The sequence below is a fragment of the Polyodon spathula genome, chromosome 1, assembly GCF_017654505.1.
Source record: "Polyodon spathula isolate WHYD16114869_AA chromosome 1, ASM1765450v1, whole genome shotgun sequence".
Taxonomy (NCBI): domain Eukaryota; kingdom Metazoa; phylum Chordata; class Actinopteri; order Acipenseriformes; family Polyodontidae; genus Polyodon; species Polyodon spathula.
This window is the reverse complement of record NC_054534.1, coordinates 29,720,069-29,747,357: the sequence shown is the minus strand read 5'-3', so window position 1 is coordinate 29,747,357 and position 27,289 is coordinate 29,720,069. Positions and strand designations below refer to the sequence as shown.

Sequence of the window (27,289 nt, the reverse complement as noted above, 5' to 3'; positions counted from 1 at the left end):
AAGAAAAGTTTTCTGAGAAGGAGCAGAGAGCCCTTACGGCTGAGGCCTAGCATGACACTGAGTTGTTTGGAAAAGCCTCAGCCAACATCAGCTATGCTAGTATCCATAGCAAATGACATATATTGGCCTGCCATTTTTAGCACGACATCCAGAAATTTGCCTAGCACTCTGGAAAAGCTGGATTGTGCTATCTCTCCAGACATTCCAACTGTGGCCTGAAAGGAACCAGAGGCTAAGCAGTGCAGAGAACACAGTACTCATATATGCAGGGATAGCAGCCCCTAGAGTGGCGCTGGAGTCTAGCTCATCCCTCAATTCAGCTATTAGGTCTAGGATGACAAAGTTCAAATTTGATAATCAGTGCAGAACGCCAGGTGAACACCAGTCTTGACATACGTCATTTTTTGTGGCCGAAAAAATCAGACTTTATGGCTGCTAATCATGATTTACAGCAGCATTATGAGGGTTTTCACCCGCAAATCGCTTTGCACGAATCCTTACATCACCCCCAATATATCAACGTGAAACCAACGTGGTGCAAAACAGAAACACATAAAGTTCTAAACTCTATTGAATTTATAATGTAAATTTCACATCTGTAAACTGAAATACTGTATCTGAAGATGTTCATATCCATATCATTTTTTTTTTTTTCCCCTTCAACTGTGGTTACAGGAAAAAAACATGAGATTCACAACAGAAGAATGAGCTCCTCAAGCATTTCACCAATTACTCCTTTCTTTAATTAGTGACTCCAATTCTTTTAATTCCATGTTAATGTTACAAAATGAGGAACAAAGAACTATAGCAAAGCAGAATCCACAGTTTGTCAATTGTATTTGAAATATTTGAAGAACCAAACAAGCTCATCACAATAAAAAGGGACCAGTAAGCATGTCAATAAGGCTTTCAAAACCTCAGTTGGCACTTCAGACCTTGAATGATATTATGTAGTTTCTTTTAAAGTAAGTTTTATACTCAAAAAGGTAATTGATTCCAATTTAGAGTCGTTGACCATATATCAACTGTGTGCATAGAATAGTGGAATTATGTTTAATCACAATTTCATAAGTAATTCACCAGATAAAGTATATGCAATAATACTACGTTTCACCACAATTGGGTAAGTGGTTCTCCAGATATGTAAAAATGTTGTTACATGCAGATGCACAAACATAGACATCCCAGCCCTCTATAATCTTATTTTGTAATAACTTAAAACTAAAGTGTATTAATATTAAGTTTCATGAGAATTGAATATGCGGTTCTCTAGATATAAGGAAAAATACAACAGAGCTGTTCATACGAGTATTGTGTGCATGGTATTAGATGTAACCTATAACATGAAGCAGATCATCTGTAAAGGTGAAGTTTCTGCATTGAAATATGGGAGGACAGGACAGAGGGCACAAACACACACACACACCAAGCTGAATACAGCCAGATTTCACAATGGGGATAAATGTAAACTCAGGCTCCTATATATATATACAATTAACAAACAAACAAGTTAATGAGGACATCATCATTTAATATTGGAAATTAGGATTTCTTTAATGTTGTTTCCTGCCATACAAAGGTAAAGATACATTAAATATCTTAAAAGGGTGGGACACAAACTAATTCCATCCAAAATTAATCAGCCGCCCACACCACTCAAACCTGCACTTATCCAACAAAGGCGCTCTATGCAGATGTGCCCTATAGCCTGGGGATCGCAGGTTCGAGTCCAGGCTATGTCACAGCCGACTGTGACTAGAAGCTCCCAGGGGGTGGCGCACAATTGGCCGAGATGCTGCCCGGGTAGGGAGGACTTAGGTCGGCAGGGGCATCCACGGCTCACCGCGCATCAAAGACCCCTGTGGCCGATAGGGAACCTGTGGTTCTGCAGTGGAGCCGCCAGATCTGTGTTGTCCTCCGGCCCTATAGGTCTGGTGGCCTCGCTGTGGATCCGCAGTGTGTAAAATGATGGATTGGCAGCAGCATGTTTCAGAGGACGCGTGCTCCAGCCTCCGTTCCCAGAGTTGGCGGGGGCGGGGGTGGGGGGTCATTGCGAGCGGGGGGCCGAGGATACAGATAACAATTGGGCACACTAAATTTGGGAGAAAACCGAGGTACAAAATTGGAGACGACTAAATTAAAAAAAAAAAAAAAAAAAAAAAAAAAACACACTTGGGAAAAGGTAATACCAGATCAGAACTTTTTTTTCCCTTGTAATACATTTATCACATTTTCTCAAAAAACATCTACATTACATAGTTAATTTCAAACGTTATATACAATTGTGTACAACAAAAAAGTAACATATTGCCAAAACTGGCATCTTCAGATACAAATCCAAGTTCTTTTTCCCCAAAAATAATATTCAAAGAAACTTTGTGGAAAGTTATTGCACACACACACACAGACACAAATGTGATGTAGCGTATACATTTTACAGTAAAATTTAATTTACAGGATAAAGCAGATAGTGAAAAACTGTTTCTGTACAATAGCAGTTACACAACATTGACTGTTTTCTTGAATTGCTGCCTTTGTAAAAACAACTGCTCTAAATCATCTTTTAGAGCTGACCCCCCCCCCCAAAAACATTTATTTTGCACCGGGTAATTATTTTCCGCATGTAGGACAACTGAGAAACTGTCCCTGCTACTTTTGGCACCCAGTCCCCCCCCCCCAAAAAACATTTATTTTGCACCGGTAATTATTTTCCGCTGTAGGACAATGAGAAACTGTCCCTGCTACTTTTGCCTCCCCAACCCACAGACCTGCCAGCCAATACAACATTCCCTTCGGGATTCCCCAGCAATGACCAGTGACTTCGTATATCCAGGTCTTGAACCTGCACTCCCGACTGTATGACTCTGCACAGCACATAGCTGTGCTTTTACCCGGTACTGACACTTTTCAATTTGTGTCTCAATGTAAATACCAGCCATGATTTGGGCTTGGTATGATTTATTGGTAAACTTGATAGAAGCTGGAGGTCTCTTTTTCCCTACTTGATTATAAAGTACAGTACTATACCCCAAAGAGGCTCCAAAGAAAAATCAGAGCTTGTGCTGTAAAATGTGCAGATCACGCATATTAGAATATGCATCTATAAAAAACATAACTGTTAAACTGCATCTAGCACCCCTATTTTACTGTTTGACCTGCAGCAACACTCACTGATTACCTATGAATACAGATTTATATGATTGCCAGTTGTGTATCTTAGCACAAGAAACAATGCACCTTATAAGATGAAATCTGTTATAGGTTTACAATGAGGGACCAGGCACTTTTCATTTGTGTATGTATGCAAGAAATTTCACTTGGATTATTCGATGCACACAGTCTAATCTCCACACCAAACCACCTCATAAGTAACGTTATTTTTGGCATGCAGTTCTACAAAAACAAATAAGAAACCGTTCAGAAAGTGTCATGACATTTGGAGTGCTTTTTCCTCAAAGTATTTCTTATATTAATATAAAGCGGTCTATACTGAAAATTTCAAAGACTGCAGCTGCTAGTTATAAGAAACCGTCAACCATACAATGTCACAGTTTAGACAGTTTTAAATAACCATAAATCCAGTAAAGACAGTATTTATAACTAACCAACTAAAAGCATGCAAAAATAAGAGCAATACGAGATCATTTGGTGGGAATATACATGGCAGAACTTAACTATATACATTTAAAAAAAAAAAAAGTTGCAATTAAAAAAAAGTGGGCAATACAAATTGTTCTAGCAGACATTTAGCAGCACAAAACTATTATTTTAAGAAATAAGTTTGAGCACTACACATGGATAATACATTACCAAGAAAGCTGTGTGTGTGTTTGTGTGTTTCTGCACATCCTTCATATGAATATCATATGATACATTGATTCACAAAAGTAAAATGTGCACAAAGGAAAATAAAAATAATAAAATAATGGATGAACATGTCATTATTTAGAAATTTACAAAATACGAAAAAAAAGAAAAAAAACCACATTTGACCAGCTGGTATCTAACAATGTAACTTTCTAGTTTACATTCCAACACTTCTTTGAATATTCCTGGATTTCCCCCTCCCCGTTTGGCAGGCTGCTTGGTTCACTTCAGTTTTAGTTGACAATTCTTTTTTCTAGCTGATCCACAATCTTGGTGTGATTATTGATTCACTCAGACACCTCTGTTTGGACCGAGAGACCTTCCTCATGATTATTGTAGTTGCCATTCTGTCGACCCTTTATGTGATCTAGACGGTTGGTATGAATGCTGTCCTTGTCACTTTCATACTCTTTCTCTTCTTTATCAGATTCTCTTCCCACCTGAAACACAAAAGTTGGAAATAAAAAAGGCCTAACTTAGCCACTTTTGTATCTACCAGTCAAAGGCAACAGTAGCAGCACTTATTCCTTGATATGTCCATAGGTTAAAAACAAGGTGGCAGTGAAAACAAACATTTCTACTGGACACCACCTATAATGAAACTTTATTGTGAGAATTCACAGAATACAACTGTGTGTCAACTATAGGGATCATATGATGTGTATCACTGATATGGCTAGAAGTTAAAGACTTGTAGTGCATAACATTTTGCACCAAATGGGTTTTACTGGCATTTAGCTCATTGTGACGGAGAGCGAATGAATCCGAATCAAAAATCTCCCTCTCGATCAGTGAGGGCACTGTACAACAGGAGCTGCGGGCTTCCTACTGAATGGTTGGGCAGTTCATCCCAGGGACAGTCGGGAGCCGCCATTCAGGAAGAGGGCGGCGTTACGGTACCTGGAGTCATCACCCTAGTACGGTGAGCGAAGTTTCAGTCATGAATTGGAGGAGACGTGATTGAACTAGCTATCGGAGGGGGCGGGGCTTAGGGTACTTTAGGGGGACGTGACGCCGTAATTGGCTCCTTTGTTGTGGTTAATGGGAGGAGACAAGGACGGAATCTTGAATGAAGTGTGGGTTCATTGAGGAGTATTGTGTTTGTTTTGCCAGACGGCTGATACAAAGCTGGAGCTGCAGCAAGAAGCCCGGACCTGAACGCGCACGAGCACCAGCACTCAGAGCACCGCACCTGCACCAGAGCACCCAGTTTGGAGACGTGTTTTTGTGTTTATTATTTCGGGACTGCAACCCCTTTGTTTTGTAGCTGGTAATACCCATTGCTGGGTAGAACCAGCTTTATTATTTTGGGTCCAGTTTTCACTGGCAATACCCATTGCTGGGTAGAGCCAGCTTTATTACTTGAAACCCGGTTTAAAAAGGGCATTAAAAGAAACCTGACCGGTAGACTTCGTGTTTGTCCTTTGTTGGAGCACCTCAACTCACTATACACCGGAGCACTACAAACCACTTTGCCACAATTGGTGTCAGAAACGGGAGCCATGGACATGGCTGCGCTAACCACGCTGCTACAGGCACTGGAGCACAGACGGGAGACGGAGGATAGACAGAGGGAGGAGAGATTCACGGCGCTGATCGAGAGGGTCGGTCTTGGAAACGCACCCCGAACTCCAGCAGTACCCGTGATGGCGCCTCTCAATACACGGGCACAAAAGATGACTGCGGAGGATGACCCGGAGGCGTACTTGGTTGCCTTCGAGCAGTTGGCCACCACTGCGTCATGGCCGAAGGAATACTGGGCCAGCCAACTGGGTCCCTGTCTGATCGGGGAGGCTCAGGCAGCATATCAGGCCATGACCAACGAGGAGGCTAGCCAGTACGACCTGGTCAAACAGGCCATCCTCCGACGCCTCAATATCACGGGGGAGACACATCGGCCATCGGAGGCCACGGGAGACCCGCCCCAGGGTGGTCGCGCAAAAACTTTGTGACCACATGGTGCACTGGCTCAACCTGGCAGAAAAAACGGGTCAGCAAATGGGGGAAGCCATCGTCCTGGAGCAGTTCTGCCATGTGGTCGGCGCCGAGACCCAGGGATGGATACGGCGCCACAATCCCACCACCTTGGAGGCCGCCGTCAGACTTGGGGAGGATTATGAGGACTCCCTGGTCTCCGTAAAGACCGGACTACTGACCCCTCTCGGCGCGCCCATCACCCGCGGATCAGTGCCCTCGTCTCTCCAGTTGGGAACCAGACCTCCCAGATCACCAGCCTCAATGGGCCGGCCCACCTCCCTACCATGGAGACAGCGGTTGGCCCCCAGCTGGGGTAGATTTACTGCCCCCGACCCGCTGCAGTATCAGCAGCGGGACAGACAGCTAACCCCAGTGCCTTCTGCCCCGATCGTCTGTTTCAGGTGCCATGAGCCTGGACACATCGCCCGCTTGTGCCCCGCGGCAATGGAGTGCAACATGGCGACCTGTTATCTGGCATCTGAGGCAGGTAAGGTACGGGGAAAGGGTCGGGAGGGGCCTTGTATTATTGATGTAGTGGTTGGTAATGTGAGTACCCATGCTTTAGTGGACTCAGGGTGTGCACAGACCTTAATTCAAACGTCTCTCTTAGGCGGTATGTCGTGGCAGCCACAAGGCAAGGTGGCGATCTCCTGTATCCATGGAGACACGGCGACATATCCCACCCTAAAAGCATACGTGTCGATAGGTTCGACACAACGCCACCTCATAGTGGGGGTGGTGGAAAGGCTGCCGCATCCCGTAATCCTGGGTCGGGACTGGCCACAGTATCGACAATTGCTCCAAAAGGCAGTCCCGACCACACACGTAACCGTGGCAGACAGAGCAGGGGAAACGATTGGTGATATTTTTCCCCTGCAAGCCGACCTGTTTAATTCTCTTTTTCGTCCTAGGAAAACAAAGAAAGAGAGACGAATCGAAAAATGGGAAGGTGCATCTCTGAATCGAGGCTGGGGACTGGTGGGAGAGAGCGCAGATGGTATCAAACGCCACTCAAAGGGAGTCGGTACGCAGTGTGACCGAGGGGGCGAGGTTACTGGGCCATCCAGGGCAGATGCTACTCCAGCCCCTCTCAATGTACCGGACATGTGGGGCTAAAGCGCGGACCTAGTGTGGGACCAGAAAAACGACCCCACACTGGTGCACGCTTGGGAACAGGTCCGGTCTATTGAAGGTAAGGAAGTTGAAGGTGCTGAGGCGCTGGTATATCCGCACTTCATTATCAAGGGGCAATTACTGTATAGGGTAAACCCTGCCACGGGCACAGGACAGCCTGTAACGCAATTGATGGTTCCCCCGTCGTGTCGGCCTGAAGTCATGAGGCTGGCGCATGACATCCCCTTTGCAGGACACTTGGGAGCCGACAAGACGAGGGAACGCACATTGGCTCGATTTTATTGGGTAGGACTTCATAATGAAGTGTCGAAATATGTAGCCACATGCCCAGACTGCCAGCGAATAGCGCCGGGTCGAGTGCGCCCCGCTCCTTTGGTCCCACTGCCAATTATTTCCACTCCCTTTGAGCGCATTGCAATGAACATAGTTGGCCCTTTGCTACCTTCTGACTCTGGGTATACGCATATATTAGTAGTGGTGGATTATGCAACGCGATACCCAGAGGCAGTTCCATTGAGGTCCACTAGTGCAGCTGCAATAGCCAAAGAACTAGTGCAGATTATGGCGAGAGTAGGGATCCCCAAAGAGATTTTGACTGATCATGGAACTAACTTTCTGTCTAAACGCTACAGCAGGTGTATAAAATATTAAAAATACGTCCCATCAGGATGTCCGTTTATCACCCACAATCGGACGGTTTGGTGGAACGTTTTAATCAAACATTAAAACAGATGCTGAGATGATTTGTGAATCAAGAGCAAAAACATTGGGCATCACTTCTCCCCTACCTCCTTTTTGCAGTGAGAGAGGTGCCGCAGAGCTCAACAGGGTTCTCCCCCTTTGAGCTCCTGTACGGCCGACAACCTCGCGGTATCCTCGATCTGTTGAGAGAGGGGTGGGAGGAGCACAAAGGCTCGTCCAAAAACATAGTGCAGCATATGCTCCTACTCCGTGATCGCCTGGATTTGGTCGGTCGTTTGGCCCAGGACAATCTAAAATCGGCACAGCACCGACAACAGCAGCATTACAACAAAAATGCACGGATTCGGACCTTTCGGCCAGGAGACAAGGTAATGGTGCTTCTTCCCACGTCGGAATCGAAGCTATATGCTAAATGGCAGGGGCCATATGAGGTGATTCGGGCTATAGGGAAAGTTAATTATGAAATTCGGCAGCCCGATCGCCGTAATGAACGGGAAATTTACCATGTCAATTTATTAAAGCCCTGGCAGGCAAGGGATGCCTTATTTATAGCCCCAGGTGAGGTAGAGGATGATTTTGGACCCTGTATAGAGGCTCCTAGCATACAGAACATTCCGATGGGGGAACAGTTACTCCCAGATCAGCAGAGAGATCTGCGTAGGTTAATTGAGGAGTTCAGGGATGTTTTTTCTGATGTGCCCGGCAGAACTAATCTCGTTTTATATGACATTATCTCTCCCCCAGGTGTCACGGTTCGAGAGAGACCTTACAGGATCCCAGAAAGTCGACGAAGTGGCGTTCGCAAAGAGGTATGGGATATGCTCGAGCTTGGGGTGATTGAGCCTTCCAGGAGCGAGTGGTGCAGTCCGATTGTGATAGTCGCCAAAAAGGACGGCACCAACCGCTTCTGCGTTGATTTCCGCAAGTTGAACGCTATTGCCAAGTTCGATGCATATCCCATGCCTCGGGTCGACGAGCTTCTAGACAGACTGGGAACGGCGAGGTTCATCTCGACTTTGGATCTGAGGAAGGGATACTGGCAGATCCCATTAACCTGCAGATCACGTGAGAAAACGGCATTTTCTACCCCTGATGGTTTGTTTCATTTCACAACCATGCCGTTTGGGCTACATGGTGCACCTGCTGCCTTTCAGAGACTAATGGACCAGGTTTTACGCCCACATCATGAATATGCAGCAGCGTATATTGATGATGTGGTGATTTACAGCTCCACCTGGCGGGAGCATTTGGCTAGGGTCGCAGCCGTCTTGCAGTCTCTGAGGGTAGCCCGGCTGACAGCTAACTTGGGTAAATGTGCCTTTGCCAAAGAAGAAACACAATATTTGGGATTTATTACGGGACATGGGCAGGTGAAACCAGTCGCCACCAAAGTCCAGGCTTCGATGGACGCGGCAATCCCGAAAACCAAGTCCCAGGTGAGGTCTCTCTTCCGGTTGGCCGGTTATTACCGTCGATTCATCCCCGAGTACGCCACAGTGGTAAACCCTCTAGTGAACCTCACTAAAAAGTGCACACCAAATTTAATTAAATGGACAGGGGAATGTCAGGGGGCCTTTGATACCATTAAGCAACGACTCTGCCGAGCCCCCGCCCTGATCACACCAGATTTTGATAAGGAATTCCTCCTCCACACCGACGCTTCTGATGTTGGTCTGGGGACGGTCTTGTCCCAGCAGGTCGACGGAGTAGAACACCCCATCCTCTACATAAGCAAGAAAATGCTCCCTCGGGAGCGCAACTACTCCGTCATAGAAAAGGAATGTCTGGCCATTAAATGGGCCACTCAGACCTTATGCTATTACCTCTTGGGTCATTCATTCAATCTCGTCACTGACCACGCCCTACTCAGATGGTTAAGCACGATGAAGGATAGCAATGCCCGGATAACTCGGTGGTATCTGGCGCTGCAACCCTTCATGTATTTCATGACACACCGTGCAGGGAAAGATCATCAAAATGCGGATTACTTTTCCCGGGAGGGGGGTGTAATGGGTAAGGTAGATTCAGCCGAGTGTTCCTTCGGCTCCCCTCTGAGCGGTGGGATATGTGACGGAGAGCGAATGAATCCGAATCAAAAATCTCCCTCTCGATCAGTGAGGGCACTGTACAACAGGAGCTGCGGGCTTCCTACTGAATGGTTGGGCAGTTCATCCTGGGGACAGTCGGGAGCCGGCCATTCAGGAAGAGGGCGGCGTTACGGTACCTGGAGTCATCGCGCTAGTACGGTGAGCGAAGTTTCAGTCATGAATTGGAGGAGACGTGATTGAACTAGCTATCGGAGGGGGCGGGCCTTAGGGTACTTTAGGGGGACGTGACGCCGTAATCGGCTCCTTTGTTGTGGTTAATGGGAGGAGACAAGGACGGAATCTTGAATGAAGTGTGGGTTCATTGAGGAGTATTGTGTTTGTTTTGCCAGACGGCTGATACGAAGCTGGAGCTACAGCAAGAAGCCCGGACCTGAACGCGCACGAGCACCAGCACTCAGAGCACCGCACCTGCACCACAGCACCCAGTTTGGAGACGTGTTTTTGTGTTTATTATTTCGGGACTGCAACCCCTTTGTTTTGTAGCTGGTAATACCCATTGCTGGGTAGAACCAGCTTTATTATTTTGGGTCCAGTTTTCACTGGCAATACCCATTGCTGGGTAGAGCCAGCTTTATTATTTGAAACCCGGTTTGAAAAGGGCATTAAAAGAAACCTGACCGGTAGACTTCGTGTTTGTCCTTTGTTGGAGCACCTCAACTCACCTTTACACCGGAGCACTACAAACCACTTTGCCACACTCATTTACAGTTTTAACACTGTGCTTCTGCAAACCTTTAATGCGTTTACAGGGTACTTTAAGTGCACCTGCACATTTATATGTGGAAATTAGTTGAACCATTTATTTTTCAGGTGACCTTTTACTTGTTTATTGGAATATCCAGATTTGTCAATACTGGGGTGTGATAACATCTTTAAAAATCAAGGTTACCCTAGGCAAGGGGAAAGACCGACAGCCACTAAACAAACAGGTTTCAAACAAATGCAGTAGTTTTTGTGATGTGAACAGTAATAAAAGAGACTGAATGAAGCTCATGTTCTGTATGGCCTCACCTTGACCGGGGTGCTTCTTTCCAGTTTTTCTTTGTCCTTGCTGCTCCTCTTCCTGGAGGGTGATCTTTCCCTTTCATTCCTTTCTCTGCTGCGTTCCCTGACTTTCTCCTTCCTCTTCTCCTTTTTAATTCTGTTAAAATAAATTATTTTGTCAATTCAATATTGATCAGAGAAGGTTGTCAAATTAAGTTCAATATAAAACATGGACTAGCTCACAACACTTTTACAATAGGAGTCAAATTTCCAATTGATACAATACACCATTTCTTTCATTTTATTAATTAAACACTTTGTAAATCCCTTTGTCCCTTACCTCCTTGGAGAAGGAGACTTCAATTTTCTTTTGGGAGTTCTTTGCCTTGGAGATTTGGACCTACTCCTGCTCCTCTTTCTGCGGCTTCTACAACACAAAAATCAATTATTAGCAAAGGTTACCAACAGGATCTCACATTATCCACACCAGCAGTTTAGAAAGCACATTTGAGACCTTATTTCATTGTTAATGACGGGACAGGTTACTGCCTGTTAATGGCCTGCAGGATTAGCTAAACAACCCACAGGTCATCAGGTGACAGTAAAGGACCACTTTTGTGAAATTACATTATCAACACACGTGCCCCATTGTTAAATATACATTAACGACACATCATAATTTTAGAGCACAGTTACTGTGTGACCTGTGCAAGAATCTAGAAGATTAAAAGTTGTTCATGCAGATATGCTCCAAAGTATGTGGAGCTCTGTTATTGAACCAACTGAGTCATGGGTAAATAGGCAAAACAATTAACATACCTCTAAAAATCAGAAAACATCATGAGGCTTCTATGAAAATGTAACACTGTAAAAAAGCAGCGTCATATTTCAACAGGCTGGAAAATCACTTATTTATTAAAAAAGAAAATCACTTATTTATTTGTTATTTTTAAGTGGCTGCGTGGTTGTTCAGTTTAGAGTGATCCAAGTCCTTCAAGGAGGAAACCAAGCCCTTCAGTAATGTGAAAAATATTCTAAGATTACCATGTCTGTAGTCTGATTGAGTTGAGAGCACACATGCGAAACGATGTTTTAACATTTTTACAGAATAGTGGAATTGCAGCTTTAAAACAAACGTGCTGACCTGCTGGTGCTTCGAGATCTTCGGGATGAACTGTAGCTCTTTGGTGGAGATTTCCCTTTCTTTTCTTTCTGTTTCCTCTCGTCTTTCTCTCTTGAGTACTCCTCTTTACTTCTTGATTTGCTGTCCTTCTCTCTTGTTTTATCTCTGCTAAAAGATAAATAACAATTGATAGCTCTTTCACCACTCCCCGTTCAATACATGCATCTACGCGACTAGCATTTCAGACTAGGGTTTTTCTGATGATTATTCTGTGAAGTATTATCATGACAATTGCGATACAGCATGATATTTTACTATTATTAATCTAAAATGTGTTTTACCACATTATAAACCTTGAAACTGAAAAAAAAAAAAGTTGCTTAATTATAATTTGGGCCTATGTTTTTCATTTTTCAGTGCTTCTTTTTAGCTATTCGTTTTTTCGGAGCTTTCGCTTTGTATGTACTGTATGAAATAACTGTTTTCGGTTACTTTTCAAAATGCTTTTTTTTTTTTTTTTTTTTACATTTCACCACAATTTGCAATACTGTTTTAAATCCACCATATCTTAACTTTAACACAGCTTTAAATCCTGCGAACAAGCCGTTCGCAGGATTAATCTCATTTTAAACCTCACAAGAAACGTAGAAATGTGCTGCCACTCAGTAGTTGTGGTGGTTTTAAAGTATTCAAAATGAATCAATGATGCATACAAGCCAGGAAGGAGGGACATTGTCCCGTTGCACCATTTTTTTTTGTAGTAGGTTTTATTTATTTATTTATTTAAATGGGGAACATGAATTGATTAACCACTTCCACTGTTTTTCCAGTTTTACTGAGTTTATTGGCTATACACCTTCACTACAATTTCATTTATTTATTTTTTTTTGTATCTGGGGTGTTTTATCAGTTAAAAATGAAAATCAGAAGCCCTAATTATAATACAACCGATATTTACATATCATGCAATATTGTAAACTCAGAACACTTTCTAAAAATCAACGAAAACATAATTAATCAATTACTGTAGACAAATTACAGTGCAATTTTAATCAACAGTCCTTATTTAAAAATAATTAAATAAATAATAGGATATTTGTTATAAGAGTACTTCCAAAATAATTAAATAAAAACATAATAAAAATGTAATTGGCATTAGAGCGGGGGGGCGGTGAAATGGCTTGGTTTAAGTTTTCTAGCCAATTAATTTTGGCGTTTCTTATAATTGTTAGTCTGGTTTAAGGATGTTAAAAATGTCTTGTTCCCAAATCTAATAGATACACTATTACTGGGTTAAATGCATTTCTAAATGGAGCTGGTCACGTCAGCCTGCCTACGTTTTACTCGAGTACCAGTAATTGAGCATATGAAAATGAATGCATAGAACAGATGTGCATACAGACTAGATGTGGTGAGCCTCTCCTTATAGCTTTTTACTTTAGGACCATAATAAGAACGGCACCAAGAGTCAGGACCCAGGGGGATTTTGAAATGCAAAATATTTGACTTTACTGGTAACTGTATACCAACAACATGTTAAACTTTAATTAATGTTTGAAAATGCTAATATTTAGTTGAAAATAAATAAGATGCATGGATATAGTGAGTGTGGTGTGCACTAACCGTTTAGGGAGTAGCTTTTAAAATATATCGAGGGTTCCTGTTTGAATACACACCACCCTCACTATATCCTTGTGTCTGTTTAAACAGTGTAAAAATGTAGTCCTCCTTAAACGACGTATCCAAAAAATGAGTCATAAAACAGAAACTTAAAAATGCATTATTATTATTATTATTATTATTATTATTATTATTAGTACTACTACTACATGCAATTAGTTTTACTTAACACTGTTTTTAATAAACACTATTCCTTAGTGATGTTTCTTCTTCAAAAAGCGCTTGGTGGTGATCTCAAATAACTGATTTTATTTAGGAGGAATGTTTGTTTCCTTGCTATCAGCCATATTTGGCTATATAAAATCCAGTGAAAGGTTTATTATCGCCATCTACTGGATGTCCATGTTAGTTGATGCGTTTCTCAGGAGTGGACAAAATCATAAATAGAAATAAATAAATTACTGCGATAATTAAATATTGCCAATAGAATAATCATTAAAAAGATAATTGCAATCTTAATTCTATCGTCCTATCACAACACCCCTTTCTCAGACTATTTACTAATTCGTTTATTGTATGTACTGTGGTTTAATACTGAAGCAGTGAGCTGTTTATGCATCAGAGTAAGCAATCTTTGGAGTCCATTATGGAACACTATTCTACAGTCAATCCACAAAGCAATGTTTGAACTGTTGCAATAACTCACCTAGACCTGGATCGGCTTCTGGTGCGCTTTCTATCTTTCGATCGCGAGCGTTTTTTCTGGGAACTTTGGGTGCTACGTGCCTCTCTCGGTTTTGACCGAGATCTTTTACGGGATCTACTCCTGAGAGAGAGAGAGAGAGAGAGAGAGAGAGAGATTTATAAGTGGAGGGGGGGCAGAGAAAATGGAAACTACATTTTATGATAAATGTAGGGCTAAATCAGAAGCTAGTTTTGCTTGCATAAGTGGTCACCCTTAAACAGCTGTGTAAAATGAAATTTTATTATCACAATACATAGTTACAAGTGTGATGTACAGATCACTATTTCTACGACAATAAAACTAGAAGTATAGACCTAGGATGTTATCTGCATGAACTCCTTCATACAGTTAACATCCTAGTTATCAGCTCTACTGAGAAGATACATACAACCACGTAATCACTGCATAGTTTGCCTTTGCTGTGCTGTTTTTTACCTGTGTCTGGAGCGAGACCGCTTCCTTTTGGATTGTGAGCAAGATCGAGATCTTCCAGCCTTTTTGCTGCTAGTGGTACTGTTTTTCCCAGACTCGACTGTAAATGTCAGATAAACAAAATGCAGATATATTTTAAGTGCAATATTTCACGTGGAAATGTATTCATGGCAAAATAATGTTTTTACATTACTTTAAAAACTGTACCTGGCTCAATAGCTGCAGAGATACATGACTGCGCTTCCCTCACTCTCTTCATCACATCCTCTAGTTCCTTAGCAGCAGCCTGTGCAGTCATCTCAGGAGGTTTTACAATAGCATTGTTAGAGTGATTGATTCTAGAGGATGGATAATAGAAAATTACTCAAACTAATTTCATAGATTTTTTCTTTCAGCAGAAAATTTGCTAGGTAGAATCTTCTGCAGATGAACACGCATAAAAAGAAGATTATATAAAGACACATTTTATTTCATAGTATTATCGCAACGTTCTTAGTTTTCCGATTAGTCCTGCACTGCATGACTTGCATGCCCTGACTGCACACCACTGAAACATTTGATAATATCTTGCTTTTATATATTTCTAAAATGTTATAAATTTATAAGTGGTCAAACCTGTTCATGGGGCCACTTTTATTCAGTGACCACAATTCTCTTAACCAGCAACGAATTCAAACCTGTATTAAGCACCCTTACACAGAGATATTGTTATAAGAAAACTTTGGTTTTAAATGGTACGTCCTAAAATCAAAGGAATACAGTAACCATTTTAGCAGTCTTTTACCCATAATCAATAAAACAGCAGCACTCGCTTGTAAAGGAAGAGAGAAAACGTGGAGAAACAAAAGGCACTCCCTAAATGACAGAATTTAAGTTATTAAACGTAAAAGACAGCAAGTGCCAGAAAAACTGCTGAACAATTCGGCACTAGAGACACAGATACAGCATTCTGAAACGGAAAGAACTAGGGCTTGAAGTTTTAGGTTTTTATTTGTTAAACTCAATTAAACTCTTAATTACTAAACAAAGTCGCTTCTTTTTACCTTGCTGTCCTGACTGACTTGCTGATTCTGTTTCACCTTCGTCATTATTCGAACACAAGAGCAAGCAATGACATTAATCACTACCCCCAGATGCTACTTTAACTTGCATTTTGTTCTCGCACATGTCTGGGAACTAGGTACCTTCCAATGTGTCCATTTCGTGTTGTGTTGTTCTTTCCCACTAATTTGACAGAATGTTTTCATAATTAGACCTAAAGGCAAACCGTTAAATGGAAAATTCAAGCCATTCTTATAAGAGTATGAAAACAATGTGCACAGTAATCGAAAAAGATTCCTCACTTTCACAAAAGAAAATGTTTTGTAAATGCATTATCTAAATTAATGTTACTAAATAACAGACTTCCTTTTGTTCATATTACATCTGCCGGCTTTTACAGTGTATGTAAGATATACATACTCATAGGTAAGCATGTCAGACACAAATAGAAAATTCGTAAGTTTTGGAGACCACTATTAAACTGTCCCTTGAGTGGTCTCTTAATACAGGTTTGACTGTACATGTTTTCAATGTGCAATGTTTTATAAAAGTTCCCAGGAGATGGTGCAGAAACACAACACGCTGTTTGGTAAATCCTTACTTGTTCATAGCCGCTTAAAACTCAAAAGCGCAATTCTGTTTTTTGTTGTTAAGCAGACTTAAATTAGACTCAATTGACATTTTTACTAGATTGACCTACTTCAAGGGTCTGTCTCCAAACACGACTCCATTGAAGGTCAGAGCTCTTGGCACAGACTCTTGATCAGCGAATTCCACAAAGGCAAAGCGAGTGGGCTGAGTCTCATCCCCAGCCATTCTTACAAATTTCACATCTCCAACTTGCTTGAAGTACTCCAGTAACTGCTCGGCTGTCGCTGTCTGGAACAAAAGAATAGTATAGTCTAATCAAGGAACCACCAAACAGGAGTACAAACCTAGCTGGTACAGACATGTTGCTCACATGAGGAATAGAAGCAAGAATCCTGCACTGCTGGAATCCTAGTTAACAGCACATCTTACTGCAACGGAGCAATCTTATTGGTTATAAAGGTTGTGATTATGTTTCCATCAGCAATAAACAACTCAAGCCTCTGCATCGAATGTGTTCACATTCACCTTGTTTTACCTGTAGACATCCTGAAATACATCAGTAAGAAACAGCATACTAAACAAATCCACATGTTGCAGGTCGGAAGGTTAATGGTTACACTATAAATGTACCTGGGCGGTTTGAAATGATTCTGAGCTCTACTCAGCTATGGCCAAAAGCTTTGCATCATCCTAGAATTTTAGGATTGAGACAATTACATTTATTTTTTTGTTTACATAGTTTTGATCTTTCACACCAAACTGACTTTATTCCAAAGTTCAGTATCACATTAATTCAAAGAAAGACTCTTGACATTTGCAGAATTTTTTGTTTAAATATAAAAAAAAACAAAAAACACACTTATCTGACTGGCAGCTACGGAAAAAAAGATCAAAAAACAAACAAAGTAAATAGTCTCGGACGCAGAATAGCAGTAACAAACTAAACCAGCATCTCCCTCGATAGGTTGCAAACTAAAAAAATAATAATAAAATAATACATCAACACGCCATTTTGTAATGTGGCTCACCAAAATACATACAATACGTGCTGACTCCGGAATCCTCCACAATTGAAACTGGTTGCATGTCAGTTGCAATCATCTCAATAATCAATCTGTTATGTTTCAGCCCCAGTTTTGTTGCATTTCCTAGCAGTATTAGCATATGCTTGCTTGTTTGTCTGGGCCCCACCTCCTCCGCGTTAGATCCAGCACCAGTAGTAGAAGCAGACATTGTATGTACAGGATACTTTATTTTCACTTTAACATTGTTCCAGTTCTGCCGCTGTAACTAAACTCTGCAGAGCACAGCCTACATTTCACTCTTTGGTCTCCTTTTTTATCGAAATATGCCCAGACAGGGCTTTGCTTTTTTCAAGCTCCGAAAGGATGACATTGCTAGTCATGGGAGTAAGAGCATGCTGGACATTGGGAGGTGAATATCCAGACACAATGATGCCACGTGACAAAGGCAGGAAGTAAATAAACAAATAGATAAATAAATAAAGAGTAGCTGTTATTTGCAGACACCATCTTAATCTTAATATTTGACCTGCACATTTATACAATTAAACAAAATTAAAAACGTCTGACACTTTACGAATGATTAAACTCTAAACGATTAACACCCCTACATTCCATTATAGTTTAAGACTTCCTTAATCCTCTCAGGCATGGACTCAAATGACCCCATTCACATTACTGGGCTGGCCCAGGACCGCTGCATATTTTGGTCTGCAACCCCGTTCATATCTGCGGTTTAAGGCTCTTAGCGTATTCACATATGCAACTGAAAAGCAGGCCTAAAATGTGTCGAATTGCTTGTATTTCTTTTTATGGAATGCTAGCCTGCACTCAGAATGGAAGAGCTAATGGGATATACAGTATTATAGGCTAACTTCACTATAATGACCCCCATGGGACCTGGAGAAATGTTTGTTATATCAGGGTGTTCACTATAATAGGGTTTGGCATTTTTTCTTTATCAGAATAATGACAAAACAGCAATTTTGAATTGATCATCAATATATAGTACTTTTATGACAATTCCTTCACATTGATCAACATTTAAACGGTACTGTGACAAGGTACTCGTATCACGTGTGGGTAACCGCATTGCAAGACAGAGAGACATGGGAGTTGGAGTTGAAACGCTGGCACAGGTGCGCAGGATTTACGAAACACAAAACATAAAGTAAACAAATGAGTCTACGAACAATGGTAATGCAGACGACTGTACAAAAGGCAAAATAAAAAGGTGCCACACAGGGAGAGCACCAACCTTACTGAACAAGGCGTCCCGCTCCAGGAACCTGCTACATTACGTAACCCTTGCTATACATTACTTGGGATCAATATTCCCTAAACTAACCTACTTATGAGTCGGTATTCTTAGAACTCCTGCCTCTTCATATGGCCTTGGCTGGGCATTGCCTTCACAAGTACCGTGTTGCAGTTTAAGGGTTCCTGCAGAGCGGAAGCTCTCTTCCTGAGTGTATGCAGAGCTCCTCTGTGTAGCATGGTGTTGCAGTTGCCCAGAATGATCCCCACCGGATGTTTTTATGCTGACAGACACTCAGCTGAGGCCCGTCCACCTCAGGGGCGTAGCTAGGAATGGAAATCTCTCCCCGGGGTTTCAGCAGAGCAAAAGTAGCCAAGACTGAAAATGTATTGAGCCGAATGAAGTAAAGCGAACATTTTTTGCAGTTTATAACAGTAGTTGCACAGCCAACCACTCGCTGCCCTTCTCAACTAAACCTAGCAGGCAGCAAGTCTCAAATCGAGTGCCCATCTGTAAACAATCACCTGATCAAAACTAACTGCAAAAAGTACACAAAACAAACCTGTTTTCACATATAAATTACACCAACACTAATTTCCCCCTGTGCAGGGCAATCACCCTGCTACAGGTATGTTTAAAAGAACAGCAAATAAATGATAAAGAAAAGAATGTACACTTACATGCCGAATACAGTAATTAATGTCCTTTCTCTTGAAAACATTAAGCAGCGTAGATTGCTCCTCACGCCCGTTGCCTGGTTGCAGTTTGTGTGAAGATGATAGACAGGCAAAGATTGCATTCGTCATGCATGATTCACACTACAGTAGGTTGTCTTTGAATTCGCGAATCTGAACATGGTCTTTGTTTTCACTGAGAGAATAACGCTCTTGCCACTGGAGAAAGTTCAGTGTCAGTCAGTACTCAGATTGTTGTATCTGGGTCGATCCTGGATGTTCTAATAGGGCTAATTTGCATTGAAAAAACTGGTTCTTGCTTTTGGGATCGCTAAAAATGGGTGTTCGTTATACCGACGTTAGCCTGTACTTGATTTGTAGCACGTTTGTTATTAATATTTTTTTTTCAATGCAGTGCAGTATTTTATGCAATTTTACAGTATATATTTAGAAAAACATATATTATTGATTATTTTGACTTAATGTTATGGTGCATCAAAGATCTTAATACTTGTGGATGAGAACAGTACTTTACACGCAAGTAAAAGCAAGCAGAAATCACTGTTGGGAAAATGGTTCTGAACAGTAGGGAAGAGATGGACTCGAGTGTTTTCAAGTACCAGTCCTTGTTCATAGTGGTCTCCTTGGGTAAAACGTGTTGGATCCTGTGTCTTTTTTAAAAAACGTATCCCCAGATATGGACCTTTTCCGGATGCTTTGTCATTGGGACGGTACACTCTGGCTTGTATCTTTCTGCTTTGCACCTTTGAACTCTTAATCCACCTCAGTTTCCCAAACAGCTTAAATGGTTATTGTCAGAGAAAATTACTTTAGGCCAGTCATCTTTGGTCCAGTTTTTGTATGTGCGATCTCTGATGTTTTTCTTGCTCAGAAGTGGCTTTTTAGCAGGCATCCCTGACACTAGACCATTCTTCCAAGTGGCGCCTTCTCACAGTGCGCACAGATACCTTCACTCCAACTTTCCATTGTCAAAGTAAGTGGACACTACTGTCCGTCTCTTAACTTGCATAAGTGGCGATCCTGGCCAACAGTGCTGACTTTTGGGCATCCAGACCTGGGGGCAGCTTTACAGCTTCCAGTTCTTATATTTATGGATGATCCTAGATACTGTGCTTTGGCTGGAATAACCTCTGTTGGCTATCTGACGACTGCTAAAACCTTCCTGCCGTTACGGATTCTGACCAGTCCTGTCAGTGAATGAGGTTAAAAGATCTAAAACTATGCAAGCAAAACAAGCCTCTCTCTTTTGTATTGTTGTTAAGACGCTCGCTTGCGGTGCACAAGGGTCGCCGTTTTGCACCCAGCCTCGACCCTGTTACAAGACCAGTGATGGTTGAGCATGTTTCCAAGGAGATATGGCTCGCTCTGAAGTTACACTACCTATGTAAAAATGAGGCTTATATATGATGCTTAAATCTACTTGTTACCACTTCTAATTGTCAACTTTCAATTACTTCTATTTGAGTAACACGTCAAGATTTGGGATGTCTTCGGAAAAGACAGTATTGTAGATTTTGAAATGTCACATTTTGAAGTCAGTTTTTCATTAAGCAAATGGAAAACTGGTATAATTTGACTTTGTGAAGCAAAATTTGATAATCCTCAAGCATGAGACAGCTGGGACAAGTTTTGCTGTTATACTTTGCCCATCGGACAAGTAGTTTTTGTTTATTTATTTTTCCTATGTTCGTTCTGTTGCTGTTGACACACTGGGTACATTTGTAATGAGCCACGCAAGTTTCTGAAAACTGAATTGCAGAAGTGTTTATGTCCCACCCCTATCACTTCTGATTGGCTAGCTGTGAAAAAAGCTGATATACTATTGGTTACAAAGAAACCCATAAATGGCTGCCTGAGAGCTCCTGGCAACAGACTGACTCATCTTTTAATTTAAGGTATTACCAGGATTTACGTTTTTTTGTAAATTAGCAAATAAGGGATACTGCTTTCTTAATACAGAAACCTGACATTAAAATGCAGAATACATCCAAGGAACTGTATGAAATAAAGTACCTCAAACATCCCAACATCAGTTTACTACTCACCACTACTGATACTAATATATTGGGATCTTCATTAACAATAAACAAACTGTCATTGGTTATGCTGAATGTGCATAAACATAGCACATGTATTCATACACCAATAACAAAAAAATTAAATCATTAAAAATAAAACCGTCAACAGCACACTGCCAAGTGTACTTCCTACCAAGAGCCGCCAATCCACCACCACGCGGCTAGGCGAACGAAGACTTGCAGCTTCCGTTTGATTGGTGGGCCCCGGGGTGGTGGGACAAAGGCATGTTTTAGGCACCTCACAATTTGAATGAATGTACACTATATTACCAAGAGTAATATATGCATTGTCATAAATTCACAACCGTTTATTTGACTTTTAATAAAGGTGTTGGTCATCCTTTGACAGCAATCACAACACAGACCCTTTCACTAACACTTTGTACCAAATTTTGGTAGATATAGGGTGTAATATTTCACTATTCCTCCATCAGAACAAGTGCCAGTTCAGCAGTGGATTGTGGTCTGTGGACTCTAGCCCTCAGGTGGCATTCCAAGACATGTCAGAGTGGTTCACTTGGGTTTAAGTCAGGGCTCTGGGCTGGCCACTGCAGATTTTCATTCGTTGAAGGGCTCCAGACAAACTTTGACTCAGGAGCCAATGGCTCCTAGGCCAAAAAAAAAAAAATATTCACCAAGTGCAATTGTTGGGTGCCACTTTAGGAGCAAATTGGTTGCTACCATGTTCGACTTTGCTAGACAGTAAAGCGATATCAAAACAGTAACAATGTTTGTACTCATTTCTTTGTTGTTCTCCTGAATGGTTAAACTAGTCGCTGATGACTGCAATGAACTCATAATGCTAAGACTTTAGATATTTTATAAATGTTGTGTATGGAATTGGTGACTGCATCTTTAATCCTTTAACTGTTAGTAAAGTCCTGACTTGAGCATGTAACACAGCCAACTCTTGTGTATATGTTAGTTTATTTTTTCAGAAAAAACAAGTTTCAACAAGTTCATTCTGTTATTTACAATATTAAAAACACACAACAGCCACCACAGTCATATTTTAGATATTTCCAAACCATTCTTTTTCATTTTCTACTACAAATCAAGAAAGCTGCAGTACATTTCATTTTCAATTCCCTAAATGTAATATTTCAAATCAGATCCAAACACTTCCAAATTTATGGGTTCTGTTTTCACAGTTCTTAAAAATAGTCAGTTGGAGAAATAAACTAAATTTTCCCTGCAGCAGCTGACCCTGCTTTAGTACAAAACTCATGCTACATTTCTGTTTTTCATGAGGGTAATGTCATAAATGCCTGTGCCTGCTTCTTTAGCCAAAGTGATATCAGCTCATCATCTAACTAGGTAAGATGCTGCGCAACAAAATCATCCTCAAACACCTGACGGCAAACAATTTAACCAAATCTATAATATCTGGGATAGATGCAGCTGCAAAAGACAACAAAGTGAAGAAAAAAAAGTGATCGGTTAACTTAACTTTATTTAGGCACAGTACGATTTGACCGACGAAAGACAACATTGGTTTTGGTATTGGAGTTCAAAGAATTTTTTTTTATTTTTTTAATCTTAATACAGTAACCTTTTCATGTCAGTTTTTTTTGTTTAATTTACTTTTTTGCTGCATTTCAGTCCCTCTGCACCTCCAGACATTTGTGTTTGGTTATTGTTACCGTCACACTTGCACTTCAGTTTAAAATGGGATGCAGACTTTTTTTTTTCTATCTTTACAGACTGGCATCATGGTGCGTTCACAAATATTGACAAAGGTTTTTACAGGGAGAGGTAGCATGTTTTGTGTTACAGGAGGCAATTTTAAGTTGCAGTCTGGAACATATGTTGTTGTCCTCAACCCAATTCCGTCACTACAACCAAGGGACCCAGTCCAGACTAGAGAGTTATGCTTCCTTCATCAACAGTCACGTGGTCTAATTTGTCAATAATTTTGGCCTGCCTGTCCTATTTCTACAATGGCACAGACAGCTGTCTTCCACTTCCAAAGGACATTACCCACAGTTGACTTGGGCAAAGTCTTGTTAAACCTGTTTTTTTTTTAGAAATGCACAGCTATAAGTTTTTTCATTTATTAAAATTGTCTGTGTATATAACGTAGATTAATGCATAAACGTGAAGTGTGTTGCATGTTGTTAAAGGAATTTGCAACTGTTTTAAACTTTAAACTGGTGGCCTTCAATAAAACCACCACAGCTTTACTACTATGCAACAATTCAGAACACTCCACTGGATATGCATTCATTTTTCAAATTCATAATATGGCAGTGATTTATTTTTTACTAAAGCTTTTAAAAGAGCTAAATCATTAATTGTTACCTCATTCATTGTCATGTTTGTATGTTCCATTTTTGCTTCTGCATCTCATATCTATGCTGTATACAGATATATATTCTTTATTTAACGCAAACCATGAAACAGAGCAGCAAATGGTTTAAATAATACGAGTACTCATTGGTTGGAATTACCTGTGAATTCAAGTTGCCAACATAAACAGTTCTTCTGATCTCATCAATTTTGGAGGGATCCACATTTCCCATCAAAGGGGGTTGTGACGAGATTCCTCCCAAAGCTGCCAGGGAAGGATCGAGGCCAGCCTGCAACGTTCCCAGATTGCCAATTGGGATACCAAGCTGCAACATTACAAACATAGTTCAATTTAGGACTACAAATATTTACTACACTGAATCAAAATGAAACTGCTACAAGGTGCCCCAGAGGCACATGAACAACAGACAGCCCAGCACTCTTTTCTAGCTGGTTAGGCATTACATGTTCCCTCTGAGGAAATGCAAAAATTCAATTTGTTACAATGACAGGTATAGGAATCTATAAAAGCTATGACCCCATTTTCATAAAACTAAACTAATCCGAAAGGGAAAAACAAGCTGGTTTAAAACATCCATTCCTCTGTAAATAAGAGCCATGTTGTTTAGTTTTAAAATGACTATTTGTATGCAAAAAGACCCTGTAAATAAGAAGAAACATCTGTCAATTCATCCTGGTATAAATTCTTGCTATACTGGGTCAACAGATTTCCATAATGACAATAACATGTAATACAAATAATCCACACATTTCCCTAAACTATCAGACGAAGGGGTTCCTTTACAATGCAGCATCAAATCCTACACTTTAAAGGATCAACAATGTAACTGAAGAGTTGTTTAATACATGTGGATTAAATACAATTATTAGATACACCCTTCTGTGTGCGATTTGTAAAAATAAACCAGTTAGATGCATTTCCTGGATTAAAGTTTTAAAATTAAGTTTTTAATACTGGTAGTGAAAACATACTAGTTTACTTGTATTAAACTAAGCTGAATAATAGTGGACCAACAGTTGATATTATGCCTGTTTTGCGATAAACAACGTTTACTTGATGATTTCACACATTTTCATAAAAATAAAGCATATCCCTCTTCTTCTCTTCACATGATATTCTACATTAGTATGCCAAATAATTATAAGATTTCTAAACCAATCTGTTTATTGTTTGTATTTTAACCCCAAACAAGAAAAATAAAGCTGATCCACTTGCCTCAGAAATGAACTTAAACAGCTTCATATTGGAGAGGCGGGGGTTTACTTTATCCAATGGACCAGATAATCAAGTGTTCCCTCTTTTTAAACCAGATTTCAATAGCCTACAGAAATGTAAAATTTACAAACACCACAAGGTTTTGGCTCTGAAATGTTCCAAGCTTAAAATCAAGCATACACTAGGTGTCCTACTCTATGACAGACACTTAACCAGATGAACCCAACTCAGGTTCATGGTGACGCGCTTTTTTTTTTTTTTTTTTTTTTTTTTTTTTTAAGATTCACAGAACTGGAGATTGAAATCCTCTGCTCAAACAAACAGCACAATGCAAACAGCTGTACAGCAAGCTTCATATCACTAAAATTTGAACAGCTGGCCACATCAATACTACTGTATGCCATGTAAAAATCTTATCACAATCAGTAAAACAATAACTTCTTAAAGGGAAAGACTTTCAGCCAGTTTACATTTTTTAGCCATTGAGAGACCACAAGGGGTAAAAGGATTCAGTTTCCAGAGGCCAATTTTTAAAAACTTGTAATCTGGGTATCAGCGATCTGGATTTTGTAATCAAGATTACTTTTATCTGGATCTTTTTTATCCATTTTTTCAGAAAATGTCACTGCTACATTACATTTATCCAGATTACAAATAATTACAAATATACTTAACCGTGTGTGTGTGTGTGTGTCTAATTATATATTTTATATATACATATATATATATATATTATATATATATATGATATATATATAGATATATATATATATTAATATATACATACATACACACACACACACACACACACACACACACACAGTACTGTGCAAAAGTTTTAGGCAGGTGTGAAAAAATGCTGTAAAGTAAGAATGCTTTCAAAAATAGACATGTTAATAGTTTATATTTATCAATTAACAAAATGCAAAGTGAGTGAACAGAAGAAAAATCTACATCAAATCAATATTTGGTGTGACCACCCTTTGCCTTCAAAACAGCATCAATTCTTCTAGGTACACTTGCACAAAGTCAGGGATTTTGTAGGCATATAGTCAGGTGTATGATTAAACCATTATACCAAACAGGTGCTAATGATCATCAATTCAATATATAGGTTGAAACACAATCATTAACTGAAACAGAAACAGCTGTGTAGGAGGAATAAAACTGGGTGAGGAACAGCCAAACTCAGCTAACAAGGTGAGGTTGCTGAAGACAGTTTACTGTCAAAAGTCATACACCATGGCAAGACTGAGCACAGCAACAAGACACAAGGTAGTTATACTGCATCAGCAAGGTCTCTCCCAGGCAGAAATTTCAAGGCAGACAGGGGTTTCCAGATGTGCTGTCCAAGCTCTTTTGAAGAAGCACAAAGAAACGGGCAACGTTGAGGACCGTAGACGCAGTGGTCGGCCAAGGAAACTTACTGCAGCAGATGAAAGACACATCATGCTTACTTCCCTTCGCAATCGGAAGATGTCCAGCAGTGCCATCAGCTCAGAATTGGCAGAAAACAGTGGGACCCTGGTACACCCATCTACTGTCCGGAGAAGTCTGGTCAGAAGTGGCCTTCATGGAAGACTTGCAGCCAAAAAGCCATACCTCCGACGTGGAAACAAGGCCAAGCAACTCAACTATGCACGAAAACACAGGAACTGGGGTGCAGAAAAATGGCAGCAGGTGCTCTGGACTGATGAGTCAAAATTTGAAATATTTGGCTGTAGCAGAAGGCAGTTTGTTCGCCGAAGGGCTGGAGAGCGGTACACGAATGAGTGTCTGCAGGCAACAGTGAAGCATGGTGGAGGTTCCTTGCAAGTTTGGGGCTGCATTTCTGCAAATGGAGTTGGGGATTTGGTCAGAATTAATGGTCTCCTCAATGCTGAGAAGTACAGGCAGATACTTATCCATCATGCAATACCATCAGGGAGGCATCTGATTGGCCCCAAATTTATTCTGCAGCATGACAACGACCCCAAACATACAGCAAAAGTCATTAAGAACTATCTTCAGCGTAAAGAACAAGGAGTCCTGGAAGTGATGGTATGGCCCCCACAGAGCCCTGATCTCAACATCATCGAGTCTGTCTGGGATTACATGAAGAGAGAGAAGCAACTGAGGCTGCCTAAATCCACAGAAGAACTGTGGTTAGTTCTCCAAGATGTTTGGGCCAACCTACCTGCCGAGTTCCTTCAAAAACTGTGTGCAAGTGTACCTAGAAGAATTGATGTTGTTTTGAAGGCAAAGGGTGGTCACACCAAATATTGATTTGATTTTGATTTTTCTTCTGTTCACTCACTTTGCATTTTGTTAATTGATAAATATAATCTATTAACATGTCTATTTTTGAAAGCATTCTTACTTTACAGCATTTTTCACACCTGCCTAA

General features: G+C 40.8%; 1 protein-coding gene across 4 annotated transcripts in view; it reads right to left on the bottom strand.

Annotated features, from left to right (window-relative positions):
* Nucleotides 1-2,673: 2,673 nt before the first annotated feature.
* Nucleotides 2,674-27,289, bottom strand: part of LOC121316995 (splicing regulatory glutamine/lysine-rich protein 1-like) — a 32,015-nt gene continuing 7,399 nt past the window's right edge. The window contains exons 1-10 of one of the 4 annotated variants that reach the window (XM_041252503.1): nt 24,904-25,482; nt 23,828-23,992; nt 16,434-16,612; nt 14,900-15,030; nt 14,696-14,792; nt 14,222-14,341; nt 11,917-12,063; nt 11,113-11,199; nt 10,800-10,929; nt 2,674-4,307 (exon numbers count right to left, since the gene is read on the bottom strand). In XM_041252503.1, the coding sequence (XP_041108437.1) occupies nt 4,155-4,307; nt 10,800-10,929; nt 11,113-11,199; nt 11,917-12,063; nt 14,222-14,341; nt 14,696-14,792; nt 14,900-15,030; nt 16,434-16,612; nt 23,828-23,992; nt 24,904-24,930 (1,236 nt within the window). In that variant the 5' untranslated portion in view covers nt 24,931-25,482 and the 3' untranslated portion in view covers nt 2,674-4,154. Of the gene's footprint in view, nt 4,308-10,799; nt 10,930-11,112; nt 11,200-11,916; nt 12,064-14,221; nt 14,342-14,695; nt 14,793-14,899; nt 15,031-16,433; nt 16,613-23,827; nt 23,993-24,903; nt 25,483-27,289 lie in introns of those variants that run through there. The other 3 variants (XM_041252487.1, XM_041252477.1, XM_041252495.1) reach the window with 3 other exon arrangements.